At 45.3% G+C, this 19,739-nt stretch overlaps 1 protein-coding gene across 1 annotated transcript in view; it reads right to left on the bottom strand.

Moving 5' to 3' along the window:
* Positions 1-19,739, bottom strand: part of LOC309550555 (receptor-type tyrosine-protein phosphatase kappa-like) — a 408,935-nt gene that overhangs the window by 70,899 nt on the left and 318,297 nt on the right. The window contains exons 10-14 of the mRNA XM_082250907.1: positions 17,617-17,880; positions 11,799-11,896; positions 6,669-6,858; positions 5,647-5,728; positions 1,032-1,287 (exon numbers count right to left, since the gene is read on the bottom strand). Of these exons, the coding sequence (XP_082107033.1) occupies positions 1,032-1,287; positions 5,647-5,728; positions 6,669-6,858; positions 11,799-11,896; positions 17,617-17,880 (890 nt within the window). The remainder of the gene's footprint in view (positions 1-1,031; positions 1,288-5,646; positions 5,729-6,668; positions 6,859-11,798; positions 11,897-17,616; positions 17,881-19,739) is intronic.

Here is a 19,739-nt window from a genome sequence, read left to right as displayed (position 1 = left end):
CATTCATGGCACTCTCACACCAGGAAGACATCAGTAGAAGACTATCAGACCTCATTCATGGCACTCTCACACCAGGAAGACATCAGTAGAAGACTATCAGACCTCATTCATGGCACTCTCACACCAGGAAGACATCAGTAGAAGACCATCAGACCTCATTCATGGCACTCTCACACCAGGAAGACATCGGTAGAAGACTATCAGACCTCATTCATGGCACTCTCACACCAGGAAGACATCGGTAGAAGACTATCAGACCTCATTCATGGCACTCTCACACCAGGAAGACATCAGTAGAAGACTATCAGACCTCATTCATGGCACTCCACACCAGGAAGACATCAGTAGAAGACCATCAGACCTCATTCATGGCACTCTCACACCAGGAAGACATCAGTAGAAGACTATCAGACCTCATTCATGGCACTCTCACACCAGGAAGACACCAGTAGAAGACTATCAGACCTCATTCATGGCACTCTCACCCCAGGAAGACATCAGTAGAAGACTATCAGACCTCATTCATGGCACTCTCACACCAGGAAGACATCAGTAGAAGACTATCAGACCTCATTCATGGCACTCTCACGTCAGGAAGACATCAGTAGAAGACTATCAGACCTCATTCATGGCACTCTCACGCCAGGAAGACATCAGTAGAAGACTATCAGACCTCATTAATGGCACTCTCACACCAGGAAGACATCAGTAGAAGACCATCAGACCTCATTCATGGCACTCTCACACCAGGAAGACATCAGTAGAAGACTATCAGACCTCATTCATGGCACTCCACACCAGGAAGACATCAGTAGAAGACTATCAGACCTCATTCATGGCACTCTCACACCAGGAAGACATCAGTAGAAGACTATCAGACCTCATTCATGGCACTCCACACCAGGAAGACATCAGTAGAAGACTATCAGACCTCATTCATGGCACTCTCACACCAGGAAGACATCAGTAGAAGACTATCAGACCATATTCATGGCACTCTCACGCCAGGAAGACATCAGTAGAAGACATACGTGTTTCCAGCGGCTGGTGACCCGGATGTAGACGGTGTAGTTGTGGTTGGGGATAAGAGGAGCATTGTGGAAGCCATTATAATGGTGGTTATCTCCTACGATGAAGGTTCTGGATTCGGTGAGGGTCTCTACTGGTAGAACGGCTGCAGTATAGTGGCTCGGAGTCCTGCTGGAGTTGTACGGGGTGTTTGTGAAATTCAGACACTCCTTTGTAGAATCGCCTTCCTGACCACCAAAGACAATTATTTCATAAGATCTGGAGGCAGAAAATATTGGTATAATCTCAGATATGTCATATAACATTTGTGCTTATCTCTGTCCTCTTTAATATAAATCATTTTTCAACTTGAAAAACTTGACCTCCAGAAGGTTTTCCACCCTTCATGACCGGGGCATTTTTTTGCTATTTAGCACTGCGCTATTTTAACTGGCAATTGTGCGATCATGCAACACTGTACCCAAATTACATTTTATATCATTGTGTTTACACAAATAGTTCTTTATTTTGGTGGTATTTAACCACTTGCCGACCAGGTGCTGTACATCTGGCAGCAGGTCGGCAGGTTCCCACGAAACACCGTAACCGTACTTTGCTTCTCAGGAGCGATCGTGGGGGCTCCCCCCATTCGCCAGCGGGGAAGCTGATCTGCGGGGGGCCGGCGGGCGTGATCGCTCCCCGTGGAGACAGAACGGCAGTCTGCTGTTCTAAACACGGCAGACCGTTGTTCTGTCAGCAAACAACACAGAGCTCCTGTGTTCCTTCTATTTAGGAACACAGGTCCCTGTGTTGATTCCATAAGCCCATCCCCCCCACCCCACAGTTAGAAAACACCCCCTAGGCATACGTTTAACCCTTTGATCACCCCTGGTGTTAACCCCTTCCCTGCCAGTGTCATTAGTTCAGTGACAGTGCATATTTTAGATTTATTAATTGGCTTTGCCATCAGGCTTATTAACTGTATACTATCTTCTGCATGTCACAAATTCCTTGTGCTGAATTCATTTGCCATTAACCTGTCAGTAAACAAATTTAAACGGGTTACTTTGCATGTTGTGTGCTTTTAAGTTCCTTGATTTAAAACAAAAATGTCAGAACCTAGAGTGTCAGAGGTGTCCGAGGACTTGCAAGGCCAAGGCAACCAGCTGGGTACAGAATTTCTGAGTGCCCCTCAAAGGGTAGCACTACACACTTTATTGTAAAAGCTGAGGGACTTATAACATGAGAAAGAGCAGATGAGGTAGTTCTCCTTCTGCTTTCTTCTTCCTGGCCTTCTCTTTGGTCTCTTTCCCTTATAATGAAACCATTAGTATGTTGTACTTTTTACCAGACAATAGCCTGAAGCAAGAACAGATGGAGAATCTGAAGGATGCAAATGTACCCGGCATTTCCACTGCTTCCACCATTCCACCAGTTGTAACTGTAAGACCCCTTTAGACCTGTCTTGTGAGCAGAGTTGTATAAAGTACTCAAAACCCATACTTGAGTAAAAGTACAAGTGCTCGATCAAAAAGTGACTTGAGTAGAAGTGGAAGTGCTCGATCAAAAAGTGACTTGAGTAGAAGTACTAAAGTATTCAACATTTTTTGTACTTAAGTATTGCAAGTAGTTTTTTTTTTAAATGTTGCTACTCAAGTACTGAAAGTAAAAGTACCAGTAGTTTTTAAAAAAGATTTGCTACTCAAGTACTGAAAGTAAAAGTACAAGTACTGTGTTATGTAGTTATTAAAGAAAGAAGTCAAAAGTTTATTAAAGTTAAAGAAAGAAGTCAAAAGTCAAAAGTACACATGACATTATACACATTTTTTTGAGCTTCATGAAACCTGCCATCTACTGTTCTGGCAGTGGTAATTTTTATAATTGTAACGAGTAACTATGCAGCACAAAGAAAAAATATCGGAGTAGAAGTATTGAAATCATCGAAAAAATGTAGTGAAGTAAAAGTGGAAGTAGGAGAAAAAAATTCTACTCTAGGAAAGTACAGATACCGCCTTTCCGTACTTAAGTACAGTAGTGAAGTAGTTCTACTTAGTTACTATACAGTACATCTCTGCTTGTGAGTTGTGGTAACTTACCTCATGCATGTTATTAATTTGTACATTATCATGCATTAAGAAGCTGATTCATTTTTGATTGGACTGCTAACACACCACAATGCACAATTCACCAAGTTTGTAAATCTTTAGAGCCTTCACCTATAAGGACCTTGGACTGGTGTGGCTTACTCGCTTCTCAGAATACCTTGTCCCCGGCAATATCATACTTACACTCTCAAGTAGAATGAATGAAGGTCCAGGTTGAAGATTACATTTTACTTTTTATTATGAACTTATATGAATTTAACTATGGAAACATATATGAACTTAAGGTAAGACAGGAAATCCAACAGGATCAAAGGAGGCTGCAATAGCCAGTAGGTCATGTGTGGGCTTCAGCATCCAGAAGACCCTGCTTCCACCAGAGCAATACATCTACAAAACAGAAAGTTCAGCTGTTTTGAATCTACAATAGCATGGTTAAGGCATGCATGGCCTCGAAAGCAGGACAAAGGTTCCAGCCAGGGGAGGACTGGGCCAGGGGGCAGGGGGGCAATTGCCCCCTGGGCCGCTCTGGTGCCCTGTAAAAAGGCTGCACCGCTTCTGCCACAGACATGCCTAAAGGATTCCTGGTGAAGAGAAGTAAAAAGTCCCCACCGCTGACATACTGAGTGTAAGTTAAAGACAAGGACAAAGCGCAGCCCCCCCCCCCCCCCCCCAGCATGGATGGTGTAAACCAGGCATATCAAACCTGCGGCCCAGAACCGCAGGCAATGCGGCCCAATGCCCCCTGACAATTTTTATTTTTTTGCAAGAGAGGAAGGAAGTCGAGTCGGGGGCACAGCCACAGAGGCAGCCTCGGAGGGGATCATCCACTAGTTGTGTTAAATTAGTACTGGGGGGGGGGGCGGCAGCATGAGAAGGGGGCGCGGCGGCGTTTTATTACTTATATACCTTAACTATAGTATATATTTTATATGCGGCCCAAGAAAATTTCTCTACACTCAATGTGGCCCAGAGAAGCCAAAAGGTTGGACACCCATGGTGTAAACTGTGTCTGAGCAGAGGCTGGTTCCATGCCCCACTGGAGACTCTTCTGACCCTGGCCAGCCCCAACCGAGCTGTCCCAGCTCCCCCCAACCTCCCCCTGCTGGCCAGGTCAGGAACCCAGATTCAGCCAGTAAGTAGAGAGTCTCTGGAGCAGGACTTCAGCTTTGAATGGGGGTCAGGAGGGGGATTGGGAGAGTGAGAGGGGGGTGAGGTAAAGTGGGAAGGGGGCCAAGTCGCTGCACCATGGGCCTCTGGCTTGTACTAAAGTTGCCAGTCTGCCCCTGGTTCCAGCCCTGGGGCCTTTCACACAAGGCACTCAGTCTGCTCCCTAGAACCTAAGGGAGGGCAGAGGAAAAGAAGAACTTCTCCTCTCTCCAAAGGAAGAGCTGAAAGAAGGACCCTTGTAAATCAGGAAGTTTGTTAGAAACTGATCAAGCCCAATGATGACAAACTCACCATGGGTCAGTCAGATTACAAGACAGAATTTCCTGCTCTTCTGCATGAGACTCTGAAGCTCCCTCAGCAGTGTGATTGGCTGGAAATGTGATTCCCCCCAGCAACAATAGATTCAGCCAGCAACAATAGACCCCCCAGCAACAATAGATTCCCCCAGCAACAATAGACCCATCCAGCAACAATAGATTCCCCCAGCAACAATAAATTCCACCAGCAACAATAGACCCCCCCAGCAACAATGAACCCCAACAAAAATAGACCCCGGTAGCAACAACAGATTTCCCAGCATCAAGAGACATCAGCAGCCAACAACAATAGACCACTCCCTCAACAGTAGATCCCTTCCAGCAACAATTGACCTCCCCTAGCAACATAAGCCCAACCAACAACAATAGTTCCCCCACCAACAACAATAGGCCTCCCCAGCAACAATAGACTGCCACAGAAAAATAGATGCCCTCCAGCAAAAATAGATCACCCAATCGCCAGCAACTATAGACCCTCCCTCAACAGCAGATCGCTTTCAGCAACAACTGGCCCCACCAGCAACATAAGCCCCCCCTCAGCAACAATATCAGCCATGCAAAAATAGATTCACCCCAGCATCCCTTTCCATTACATTCAGAATGGAGGTGCCGGAACTGCGTTCCCCCGCGTTCCCGCTGAAACAAAGCCCTGCTTAAACCAATCAAGTCACTAATGATTGACTTGGGAAGAAACAATACACAAATCTTCATAAAAGATAATGATAGATGAATATCATCTCCAGTCACATTTCTTTTACACAAACCTGTATCTATACACCATTCCATTACTTGTATATTAGCTGTGCCTCATAATGGGGGTTGTAGTCATGTGGGATGACCCTCATCTCATTACCATTATATCCTCCCACACAAGAGGTTATGTACTTGTGTTGTGTCAAATTCCTCAGCAGCTGAGGACCAGCAAAGCAACAGTTTCATGACATGGGCCACCAGAAAGGTAAGTATAGATCTTCTTCTTTTACACAGGATGGGCTTATTGGACCCTGTAGATACAGGAACACAGTAAACAATCGTAATCACTTTCTCACCTGATTGGCCCATTCAGACTGAGAACCGGAAGGATCTGTAAAGTGTTATCACTTATTGTCTTCTCCATGTGAAGAGGAGGATCTGGAAAGGAAGATTAAGAAATCTGTTTAGGAAAGAGAACTGATTTGCTATGTGCCAGTAAAAGTGGTCTGACCATAGATGAAATGCAGGGCTGGCACAAGAGGTGGGCAGAAGGGACGGCTGCCCTGGGCACAGCATGTATCGTAGGAGTTCCTTCTACTATAAGGCTGACAGGAGTAGTGACAGTAGCATTACTACTTCTGTCAGCCCAGCGCTGGGAGTGGCAAGGAGAAGAGGAGAGAGCCGGGAGGAGGGTCAGGCTGTGCTCTCCTCCCCCTCCTCATAAGCTGGCATTCTAGCATCTCTGCCATGGGCACTGGATGATCTTGTCCCGGAACTGATGATATGGATAATACACACTGTATAATTAATTTATATGAGGGGATCAAACTTTGTGAATGATATAAAGTATCTGAAATTAACTATTACCCGAATAAATGTGCTGAAAATGAGAGAAAACCGTGGGACCTCCTTTGATTCTCTGCATTCATTTATATTGTGGCCATTGAATGGAAATTACCTTTGATGGATTCCTGAGGAATAATTTTCAGATCACTGGATCATTACTTCTCTGATATTCCCATCCTGCTGCCCATATCCAAGGGCGTATCTACCGTGAGGCAAACAAGGCGTTTGCCTTGGGCAGCATTTTTTTAGGGGAAGGGCGGCGCCTGTATCGGGATGATAGGCAGCTGCAGGCATCACACCGGTATAGTTTTTTAGAGATTGGCTCTCTTGTAATAGTAATAGAAGCGACTTTCTAGTCACTCAATTACTATTACAAGCAGTGGGAGTGGACGACCCCTCCCCCCCACAGCTGCCTTCCGCGGTTCTCGCATTCAACCGGTAGACCCGTGCGACTAAACGGCATGTCCGCTACTATGTTTAGTAATTGTTCTACCTAATAGCTTCCGATTCCCATATCTCCCAGTGTACTCACCTCCAATATCAGTCTCAATGTTCTGGGTTGTGACCTCCCCGGCTCCGCCTGATGTGAACCCTCGGAGGGTGATGGTGTAGTTGGTCCCATACTGGAGGGGGATTTTATATTCTCTCACATTTGGAGGAAACTGGAGAGATTCATCCATAGCAAAGGACACATTGTAATCCCTCCAGGCCAAGATATTCATCTACAAGGAATCATTTCATGAGTTATATCTTATGTGACTCATTTTATGACATTGGGGTTACATAGTTACATAGTAGGTGAGGTTGAATAAAGACAATAGTCCATCCAGTTCAACCTGTGTAGGTGTGTGTGGCTGTAATCATCTCTCATACCCCTGAATGTTCTGATCCTTGAGATGTACGTCCAATAGTCTTTTGCAAGCCACCATACTTCCCGCAGAAACCACCTCTTGTGGTAGAAAATTCCACAATCTTGTAGCCCTAACAGTAAAGAACCCCCCACGTTGCCTGAGGTTAAAACGCTTCTCCTCTAATCGCATTGTATGCTCTCGAGTCCTCATGCAATCCCTACGACGGAATAGCTTTTTTTCTAAGCTGAGATCACCATTGAGATATTTATAAACTGCTATCATGTACCCCCTCAGACGTCTCTTCTCCAGGGAGAATAAATCGAGCGATTGCAGACGCTCTTCATAATTAAGGTCCTCCAATCCCCTAATCAGTTTAGTTGCCCTTCTCTGGACTTTCTCCAGCTCCAACACATCCCTCCTGAGGACTGGCGACCAGAACTGGACAGAATACTCCAGATGCGGTCGGACCAGAGTTTTATAAAGTGGAAGGATTATAGTCTTATCTCTGGAATACATCCCTTTCTTTATGCATGCTAATATTCTGCCAGCTTTGGCAGCTGCCGCTTGACATTGCATGCTATTGCCAAGTCTATCTTCCACTAAGACTCCCAGATCCTTCTCCATTTCTCCATTTAAATGGGAGCATTCTTTCGTCTGACCACCACTGTATGCTCTTTTTTTTCTACTGACCACCATAAGCATAAGGGGGCCATCTCTCGCTGACCAGGTGATTTTAACATACTAATATTTGTATACAAAGTAATTTTTTGGGGTTTTTTTTGGTAGCAGGGGTTACCCAAGACCTTCTTTTTTTTTTAAAGGGTTACCCAATGGTAAAAGTTTGAAAAAGGCTGATCGAAATGGAAAGCGGTGTGCTAGATGTTTTATTTCAGACACGATCTCTGTCTGAAATCTCAGAAGACAGGCTGCAGTCACTGCTCTAAATACTCACTTAAATGTGAAATTTTAGTTTGAGCTACTGAGCTCTCTAAACAACAGGATTTTTCAACAGAATGTATGGAGAAACTGGAAAATTTGGAGATTTTAGAATAATTTTAGAAAAATTTGGAGATTTACTGCGGCGGTCAGCCCCGGCCAGGCAAAGTGATGTATATATACGTCACTAGCCTGTGACCGGTTTGTGAGCCAATAGCGGGCGAGCGCGCGCCCGCCCAGGCTCCTTCACAGAGGAGTCCGCGCGTGTGGCCAGCGGACCCGATGTCCGCCGGTCACACTGCGATCGTCGGTAGAGCGGGAGAAAGGCGGGCGGCTAATGTAAACAAGCCGCCTGTCATTCTCCCCTGTGTAAAAATGGAGATCAGACGGTTCTACTATGTAGGAACATTGATCTCTGTTTTTACAATAGGAGACATGTCCCATCACAGTTAGAAACACGCCCCTAGGACACACTTAACCCCTCCCTCTCCAATACAGTTAACCCCTTCACTGCCAGTGTCATTTTTACAGTAACAGTGCATATGTATAGCACTGATTACTGCAGTAATGTCACTGGTAACCCCAAAAGTGTCAAAAATGTCAGTCAAGGGTCCGATCTGTCCGCCGCAATGTCGCAATCCCGCAATCCCGCAAAAAAAAAATCGCAGATCGCCGCCATTACTCATAAAAAAAAAAAACACCAAAAATGACAAAAATCTTTCCCTTTGTTAGTAAACGCGATAACTTTTGCGCAAACCAATCAAAATACGCTTATTGTGATTTTTTTTTACCAAACATATGTAGCATAAAACAAATTGGCTGAAAATGTTAAAAAATTTAGATTTTTACATTTTTTTTGGGGAATTTCATATAAAAAAATGTGAAAAATATTGTTATTTTTGCAAAATTTACGCTCTTTTTTTGTTTATAGCGCATGATCAAAAAATCGCACAGGTGATCAAATACCACCAAAAGGAAGCTCTGTTTGTGGGGAAAAAAGGACGTGAAATTCGTTTAGGTACAGCGTCGCACGACCGCGCAATTGTCCGTTAAATTCACGCAGTAAAAAATCGCAAAAAACCCCCTGGTTAGGAAGGGGGTAAAATCTTCCGGGGCTTAAGTGGTTAATTTACGTAACTAAAAGCAACTATTTTTAGAAGCAGAAGTAAACCCATCGATTTACCAGTTTCAAAAAACTGTTACCCATGCTGGGATTGTAACTGTCACATTGGTTGTGCTCTCAACCAAACTGTCAAACCATCCAATGGCTGTGTCATAACTGATCACATGTCCAAGGTGGCCACTTTCTTGGCTGAAAATGATAGGAGGGTTTAATTCCACTTTAATTATTTCTTATCGCATTCCCAAGGCCAGGATGCTCCTGGACAATGCAGAGCACTTTGAAAAGCTGTGGGATTATGAGGACAGGCTGGGGAGGATTGCTGGAAGATTCTCAGCATTGTTGTACAAACAGATGGTTGGTGGGACTTTTCAGTGTGGAGATGTCTGCTGACCTTCTCATCAGGAGAAGAACTTTTAGCGGCCCAGAGAGTGTTGGAATAATAAAATGTTTAGTTTCCCATTGGGCTGTTCACACTCCTGGATTACAGATAGGATTTCTTTATTTCTGAAATGTTGCCATGCTGTGGAATTAAGAAGTTACAATATATTGTTGTTGCCTTCTTTATTTGAAATAATGAAAAAAGTATTGAGTGAGCACCTTTTTTTGCACTATATCCTCTCCCATTTCCTTAACCGCTTGCCGACCGCAACTTTTTACTGCGGCGGTCAGCCCCACCTGCGAGCCTCTAGGGGGCGAGCGCGCTCTCGCCCCCCGCTCGTTCCTGCACATCCCCACGCGAGTGACCGGCAGGCCCGATGTCTGCCGCTCACTCGCAATCTCCCGCTGGAGAGGGAGAAGGGCAGGCGGCTGATGTAAACAAAGCCGCCTGTCATTCTCCCTGGTGTAACTGCAGAGATCATACGATCCTGCTATGTAGGATGGTATGTCTCTGTGGTTAGATCACAAGCCACACCCCCCACAGTTAGAATCACGCCCCTAGGGATACATTTAACCCCCTGATCACTAATAAAGTTAACCCCTTCCCTGCCAGTGTCATTTTTACAGTAACAGTGCATATGTATAGCACCGATTACTGTAGTAATGTCACTGGTACCTCCAAAAGTGTCAAAAATGTCAGTCAAAGGTCCGATCTGTCCGCCGCAATGTTGCAGTCCCGCAAAAAAAAAAAAAAAATCACAGATCGCCGCCATTACTAGTTAAAAAAAAAACAATAAAAATGACAGAAATCTTTCCCTTAGTTAGTAAACGCAATAACTTTTGCGCAAACCAATCAAAATACGCTTATTGCGATTTTTTTTTACCAAACATATGTAGCAGAAAACAGATTGGCCTAAAATGTTAAAAAATTTTGATTTTTACATTTATATTTTTGGGAATTTCATATAAAAAAAATGTGAAAAATATTGTTATTTTTTCAAAATTTACGCTCTTTTTGTGTTTATAGCGCAAAAAGTAAAAATCGCACAGGTGATCAAATACCACCAAAAGAAAGCTCTGTTTGTGGGAAAAAAAGAATCCTTGCCAAGTTTTTCCCAAACTTATTGCCCTCTACATACGTATTTCTCTCTCGCTATTTTTTTAAATTCCTGTCTAGTTTCTTGTTCTAAAAGGTCTTTTAATTCCTATTTTTTCCTTTCTAATAGGGGGATTGATTCTCCTTTAAACATTGTTATTTTCTAATAAGTAATACCCTTAAACTGGAAAAAAAAAAAAAAAAAAGAGGCCCCATCGAGTGGGTCCTACGGGTAGAAAAAACAAGGAAACTAGAATCCTTAAGACCTTGGGGTGAACAGGAGTATGAAAACAGGATCAAGATATGTGAGACATGGCAAGATTATAAAAAGGAAAATCAAGGGATTATTTAATGACTTCAGAAAAGGGGGGGGGGGGGATAGGAGGGAAAAAAAAGAATATAAGGGTCGTTATGAGAATAAAGTTATTTTCCTATCCTTTATATGATGGGATTGTATTAATATTTTGTATGTTGAAAACCTTTAATAAAGAAATATAAAAAAAAAAAAAAAAAAACACATTCTAAAACACATTCACTTAAAAAATAAGTCAAATAAAAATTTCTAACGACCATTCATTTTAAGTAAGGCAATCAGTTTTGAACAGGTAAGCAGTAACTGGTGGGACACGTCGGGGGTTTCTTAGCTCAATAGTAGTGCCAAAACAGTGAGTTTACTTTGCACCAGATATCGTTTTCAGGACTTTCCTGCCCACTTTTATCTAAACGAACATCAAAAACTTCACACAGGTACAGTATGTCTTCCCATGCAAGGGGGTTCTCACCATTACTGCAAAAACATACAATCAGCCTCCTGGCTCTCTTACAGGCACCTCTTCAGGGTCCCTACTGAACTTTAACACCTTTTTGGTCTTCCTGACCATGAAACATGTCCCAGTGTTTATGAACAGACGCTGCACCTCAGCTCTGCATCTTCATTACAGTTTCCTAGCTGTTTCTGTCCCCTATGGACTCTCTCTACAGTTTCCCAGCTGCCCCGCCCCACCCCCATGGACTTTCTCTTAGACTCGAGCCTTCATCTGTCCCGACCTGGACACCATGGTGCACAGCAGCACCTCACACGACTTCCTTCACACATTGACCTCCATCGGGAGACTGGGGCTCTGAGCTCTCATATGAAGCCAGCACACTCTTGTGCCATCAGTGGGCTTGCTTCCCACAAAAACTGGCTTAAAACACCATTTTACAGAGTAGCACGGGGTCACACCGCTACACTGGTCAATGTGCAGTTGAGAATAAAAAAATGTAAGATTATCTTACTTGGAATCTGGTGATTTTTCCCCATTTCTCAGATAGCTTCCATCCTATTGTGTTATTTTCCATTGATGGAACATTCGTTATTTCAGGTTGACCGGGCACTGGATGGAAAATACAATGAATGTTATAGATTCCAGTAATCTGTCCATACACACAGAGGTCAGAGCACCCAACTCCCACATCACTCATATACAGAGCTTGGATATGCTTTATTGCAACATACACAAAGTTACAAAGTCAAACTAAAACAAATTGCTCACCAACAGACCCCACTTCTATTCCTTCTATTCCACTGGATTCCACTCCTATTCATTATATTCCACCAGACTCCACTCCTATTCATTATATTCCACCAGACTCTTAAACTCTTCCTTCTATTCCATGAGACTCCTCACCTCTTCCTTCCATTCCACCAGATCACACTCCTATTCCTTTTATTCCACCAGATCCTACTCCTATTCCTTCTATTCCACCAGACTCTACTCCTTTTCCTTCTATTCCACCAGACTCCACTCCTATTCCACCAGATCCCACTCCTATTCCTTTTATTCCACCAGATCCCACTCCTATTCCTTTTATTCCACCAGATCCTACTCCTTTTCCTTCTATTCCACCAGACTCTACTCCTTTTCCTTCTATTCCACCAAACTCCACTTCTATTCCTTCTATTCCACCAGACTCCACTCCTATTCCTTTTATTCCACCAGACTCCACTCCTATTCCATCTATCCCACCAGACCCTTAAACTCTTCCTTCTATTCTACGAGACCCCTCACCTCTTCCTTCTATTCCATCAGACTCCACTCCTATTCCTTCTATTCCACCAGATCCCACTTCTATTACTTCTATTCCACCAGACTCCACTCCTATTCCTTCTTCCACCAGACCCGACTCCTATTCCTGTTATTCCACTAGACCCCACTCCTATTTCTTGTATTCCACCAGATCCCACTCCTATTCCTTCTATTCCACCAGATCCCACTCATATTCCTTCTATTCCACCAGACTCCACTCCTATTCCACCAGACCCCCCTCCTATACCTTTTATTCTGCTAGACCCCACTCCTATTCCTTCTATTCCACCAGATCCTGCTCCTATTCCTTCTATTTCACCAGACTCTACTCCTATTCCTTCTATTCCACAGGACCCCACTCCTATTCCTTTTATTGCACCAGACTCAACTCCTATTCCTTCTATTCCACCAGACCCTTAAACTCTTCCTTCTATTCTACGAGACCCCTCACCTCTTCCTTCTATTCCATCAGACTCCACTCCTATTCCTTGTATTCCACCAGATCCCACACCAATTCCTTCTATTCCACCAGACTCCACTCCTATACCTTTTATTCCACCAGACTCCACTCCTATTCCTTCTTCCACCGGACCCCACTCCTATTCCTTTTATTCCACCAGACTCCACTCCTATTCCTTCTATTCCACCAGATCCCACTCCTATTCTTTCTATTCCACCAGACTCCCCTCCTACTCCTTCTATTCCACCAGACCCCACTCCTACTCCTGCTATTCCAACAGACCCCGCTCCACTTCCTTCTTTTCCATCAGACCCCGCTCCTATTCCTTCTATTCCACCAGATCCTTTTCCTATTCCTTCTATTCCACCAGACCCCGCTCTTCTTCCTTCTATTCCATCAGACCCCACTCCTATTCCTTCTATTCCACCAGATCCTTTTCCTATTCCTTCAATTCCACCAGACCCGCTCCTATTCCTTCTATTCCATGAAACTCTGCTCCTATTCCTTCTATTCTACCAGAGCCCACTCCTATTCCTTCTTCTTCACCAGGGCTGCTCTGTGTAAAACCATTACACAGAGCTGGTAAGTATAACATGTTTGTAATTGAAAAAAAAATCCCTTTACAATCACTTTAAGAATCATCTGATTGCCACAGTACACCTTCATATTGTTGATAACCATATCGCCCTTTTTAGACAGTTGTATGTCTAATAAAGAGGCCAATGAGTGTAGAAGTTCATAACAATGATGTGGGATATATATTTGCTTGATATACATTATAAATTCATGTTTGCTCTAAATGACTTCATATCTGGGAAATGTATCCCATATGTACAGTAAAGAGTCATGTGATAAGAGAGGAACTGAAGGAACAAGGGCTAGAAATGACCTGGTGCACCATGGAGGGAGTTTGGGATGACAATCTTTGCAGATCATGCTGAAAATTTGGTGACTTTGCCATTATCTGGTAGTTTGTAATCATGTGCACCAACCCAGAATTGAATGGTATCATGTTCCATGTGGTGAATATCCTTCTATAATCCATCTCTATCACTTCATCCAATCAGGGCCGGTTTTAGACAAAGTGGGGCCCTGGGCAAACCAAAAAGTGGGGCCCCAAATTTGCGGACATGGTACAGGACATGTCAGGGGCTGTGTGGACATGGTACAGGAGATGTCAGGGGCTGTGCGGACATGGTACAGGACATGTCAGGGGCTGTGTGGACATGGCACAGGACATGTCAGGGGCTGTGCGGACATGGTACAGGACATGTCAGGGGCTGTGCGGACATGGTACAGGACATGTCAGAGGCTGTGCGGACATGGCACAGGACATGTCAGGGGCTGTGCGGACATGGTACAGGAGATGTCAGGGGCTGTGCGGACATGGCACAGGAGATGTCAGGGGCTGTGCGGACATGGTATACGAGATGTCAGGGGCTGTGCGGACATGGTACACGAGATGTCAGGGGCTGTGTGGACATGGTACACGAGATGTCAGGGGCTGTGCGTACATGGTACACGAGATGTCAGGGGCTGTGTGGACATGGTACACGAGATGTCAGGGGCTGTGCGGACATGTTACACGAAATGTCAGGGGCTGTGCGGACATGGTACACGAGATGTCAGGGGCTGTGTGGACATGGTACACGAGATGTCAGGGGCTGTGCGGACATGGTACAGGACATGTCAGGGGCTGTGCGGACATGGTACAGGACATGTCAGGGGCTGTGCGGACATGGTACAGGACATGTCAGGGGCTGTGCGGACATGGTACAGGACATGTCAGGGGCTGTGCGGACATGGTACAGGACATGTCAGGGGCTGTGCGGACATGGCACAGGACATGTCAGGGGCTGTGCGGACATGGCACAGGAGATGTCAGGGGCTGTGCGAACATGGTACAGGAGATGTCAGGGGCTGTGCGGACATGGTACAGGAGATGTCAGGGGCTGTGCGGACATGGCACAGGAGATGTCAGGGGCTGTGCGAACATGGTACAGGAGATGTCAGGGGCTGTGCGGACATGGTACAGGAGATGTCAGGGGCTGTGCGGACATGGTACAGGACATGTCAGGGGCTGTGCGGACATGGTACAGGACATGTCAGAGGATGTGCGGACATGGTACAGGACATGTCAGGGGCTGTGCGGACATGGTACAGGACATGTCAGGGGCTGTGCGGACATGGTACAGGACATGTCAGGGGCTGTGCGGACATGGTACAGGACATGTCAGGGGCTGTGCGGACATGGTACAGGACATGTCAGGGGCTGTGCGGACATGGTACAGGACATGTCAGGGGCTGTGCGGACATGGCACAGGACATGTCAGGGGCTGTGCGGACATGGCACAGGAGATGTCAGGGGCTGTGCGGACATGGTACAGGACATGTCAGGGGCTGCGCGGACATGGTATAGGACATGTCAGAGGATGTGCGGACATGGTACAGGACATGTCAGGGGCTGTGCGGACATGGTACAGGACATGTCAGGGGCTGTGCGGACATGGTACAGGACATGTCAGGGGCTGTGCGGACATGGTACAGGACATGTCAGGGGCTGTGCGGACATGGCACAGGAGATGTCAGGGGCTGTGCGGACATGGCACAGGAGATGTCAGGGGCTGTGCGAACATGGTACAGGAGATGTCAGAGGCTGCGGACATGATACAGGAGATGTCAGGGGCTGTGCGGACATGGTACAGGACATGTCAGGGGCTGTGCGGACATGGTACAGGACATGTCAGGGGCTGTGCGGACATGGCACAGGACATGTCAGGGGCTGTGCGGACATGGCACAGGAGATGTCAGGGGCTGTGCGAACATGGTACAGGAGATGTCAGAGGCTGCGGACATGGTACAGGAGATGTCAGGGGCTGTGCGGACACGGTACAGGAGATGTCAGAGGCTGTGGACATTATACAGGAGATGTCAGGGGCTGTGCGGACATGGTACAGGAGATGTCAGGGGCTATGCGGACATGGTACAGGAGATGTCAGGGGCTATGCGGACATGGTACAGGAGATGTCAGGGGCTGTGCGGACATGGTACAGGACATGTCAGGGGCTGTGCGGACATGGTACAGGACATGTCAGGGGCTGTGCGGACATGGTATAGGAGATGTCATGGACATCTAAGGGGACAGCAGGAAGGCACACTCTCAGGCTCACCTGAAATCACATCATGCTGCTGCTGGCTCGTGTCTGTTGTGTGGGACAGTGTGATAGGAGGGATCGGCATTGGCGCGTCCGTTGTTATCACTGTCAAATATATTCCAAAGAGAGCCATCACTTAGTATTATTAATATATATTCTAAAAAAAACTATATTTAAAATAATATAATAATTATATATCTTTTTTTTTTTTTTGGATAGATGGATGGATGGATTGATGTCTCATCCTATATTATGTGTGAGGCAGGAACAGGTTGCCAGTAATATATGCAGTGGTAGGGCAGGTATTTGTGGCATCACTTACTCACACAATGTCAGGCTATGAAGTGGTGCAGTCAGCGGGGGTAGAGGGGCACACAATACCCTCCTGTGTTCTCTGCTCCCCAGAGCCCTGCCAGGGAGGGTGACATTAGCATGGAGACAATGCTGTGACGCCGGGTCCCCTCTGCCTATTGTGAGAGGACAGACACGTGTATGGGTATGTAGTGTCATTGAGCGGGGGGGGGGGGGGTGTCAGCGTCTTTGCAGAGACCTCCAGCAGGCAGCCACACAGCCAGTCACAGTCTGTTGATCCTCCCGCCATGCAGCCGCCCCGTGACGTCATGCCGCTCACAGCGGCTGACGTAGAAGAGTAAATATCGGACGGACTGTCCGTCACTCTATCTGGAGCGCAGCGGGGGCCGGGGGCGGGGCTGCAGCGACATCATCACAGCGGCGCGGCTACAATGCTTAAAGCGGCGCTGCGGGCCTGTGTTAAAGCGGCGAGGCGATGCGGTAGGCCAGTCCGGCCCTGCCGGGGCCCCTGGACATTCGGGGCCCTGGGCAGTTGCACAGTTTGCCCCCCCCTAACGCCGGCCCTGCATCCAATGGGGGTTCATCTACAAAGAATATTTATTTCTCCACAGCCACCAATCAGAGTCAGACTGTCATTTTCCAGGAGAATCTGATTGGTGGGAGGGAGGACATGACAACATTTCTTAAACAGTTTGAATGTACAGTATAATGGAGGTCTGATTGTGATTGTTGGTTTAAGGAAAACACAGATCAGTTGTTAAAGGAAACATTTCATTAGATAAATGCACAGGCTACCAGTCCTGACGAATTCTTCTGAAATACCAATAACCTGGCTGTCAACTTGGCTTCAGTGGACCCAAATCAAGCATGTAGCACGAACATGTTATCTGCATGTTATATCTGGTCAGCCATTTTAGAAAATAGATCCAGAGACAGTCAGGAAATCAGAATTTCAGCATTATCAGAAGAAAATGGCAGCCTCTGTATTCCCCCAGTACTGGTTTCCTTTAAGAGAAATGATAAATGACGGGCTGAGTATAATGTGCGGTGTTTGCTGATATCAGAACAGACAATACTTGTATAACAGACTATTCTCTTACCTGAGTCCTCTGTCCTGATATCTCTGGTCTCCACCTTGTGTTCTTTCTGGTTTGCATGCAGTGTGGTGGATATTCTGTGCTCAGTGGATGGCTGTAGATCGGTGAATGTCACATTGTTATCATTCAAAGTTTTACATGCTCCAGGATATTCTGTCGCATTACAGCATTGTACAGTAAATCTCCAGGTATCGGGACATTGAGGAGTGCAGGAGATCCGGGCGCTGATACTGGTTGAGGTGACTCTCCAATCCAACACTTTGACTTCTGACAAAGACAACATGGAGACAACCAAAGGCTAAGTTCACGTTTGTTTACCTTTTTTTTTTCTTCTAAATCTCAGCTGTAACAATATAGCATTACTATACTTATTTTGCAAAAATAAATCTTTACATTAATTCTACACAGGCTTACCTCACTCTCTTCATAGCTGTCTAAACACACTGCTCGATTACTTCTGTCTTACTTCCTGGTCAGACCTTAGGTCATGACACAGGAAGGAGTTGACCATCTGAGGGTAGATGAGGCAGGGTGTGTGCTAATGATATCAGCTCATCAGCTCCTTCCTGTGTGATTTCCTAAAGTCTGACAATCAATATATGTGATCACATACATAGACAGGTAAATAAAAATCAAAAATGGTGTCACGCGGCTGCACGTAGATCAGTTATTATTAAAACCTATGATGTGTTGTCAGCCATGTTTTAAAGCCAATATGTTCATAATATACACTCATGGCCATCTTATTGTAGCCTACCGCTCTGTACACAGTAAGAAACAAAAATAGCCATGCACTTGTGGTTTTATTGCATTACTGCACGTTTACCGCAGTATATTGCAGTGTGTTACTGCACGTTTAACGCAGTATATTTCAGTGCAGTATATTTCAGTGCATTAGTGCACGTTTACCACAGTATATTACATGTTATTGCACGTGCGTTATTGCACATTTACCACAGTATATTGCAGTGTGTTAGTGCACATTTAATGCAGTATAGGTCAGTGCGATATTGCAAGTTTAACGCAGTATATTGCAGAGCATTCATACACGTTTTACGCAGCATAGTTCAGTGCAATATTGCATGTTTAATGCAGTATGTTTCAGTGCATTATTGTACGTTTACCACAGTATATCGCAGTGCGTTATTGCACATTTAACGCAGTATAGTTCAGTGCGATATTGCACAGTTTAACGCAGTAGACTGCAGTACATTACTGCACGTTTAACGGAGTATATTTTAGTGCTTTATTACACGTTTAACGCAATGTATTGCAATACTTTAGTGCACGTTTAACACAACATATTTCAGAGCATTATTTCACATTTACCGCAGTATATTGCAGTTCATTAGTGCATGTTTAACACAGTATATTTCAGTGCAGTATATTTCAATGGTGGTATTGCACGTTTATTGCAGTACTGTATACTTTAGTGCAGTATATTGCAGTGCATCAGTGCAGTTTTACTGCAGTGTATTGTAGTGTGTCTGTGTAGTGAGTACTCAAGTCAAAGTGCACCAAACACCATTCACCATTGATTAAAGTGCATACACGTACACATTTCCCCATCCTTATTACATTTTGTTAATAAGCCCCTATCATGTCTGGGAGGCCAACAAGGTGAGGCAGACGGTCCCATGGTACTATGAGGGGGTCAGCAGCATCTGTGTCCACAGCAAAGATGGACATGGTCCGTCCTTAGGCAGGGCATCATTTTCTCTGTTTACTGATGTTACCCATGCTATACAGCCAAAGCATGCCGAGAGGGTGGTGAACTGGCTTACTAAACCATCATCATCCTCCTCATCCAAAGTCACCCAAGCTGATACTAATGTACAGTCCACTGCAGCTGCCAGATATGTTTATTCTGCCTCCTTATCCACAGCTTTTCCTGCCATAGCCCCAGCATCAGGCATGAAGGAGTCAGCAGAGTTATTTGAACACAGAGTCAGCCACTTGCTCCTTGACGATCCACAGCTGTTACTTAATTCATATCTTGGTTTTAAGGTTGAGGAAGGTAGGAACATGAGGCTACAGAGAGGGGAGAACACTAGTAAACAACAATCTGGCAGTCATATTCCCCCAGCTGTAGCATATTGTCATGTTGGCTCCAGTGATGATGAGGA

The sequence above is a fragment of the Pelophylax lessonae genome (genome assembly GCF_965119305.1).
Source record: "Pelophylax lessonae genome assembly, chromosome: 1".
NCBI classification, from domain to species: Eukaryota; Metazoa; Chordata; class Amphibia; order Anura; family Ranidae; genus Pelophylax; species Pelophylax lessonae.
This window is presented reverse-complemented; position numbering and strand designations above follow the sequence as displayed.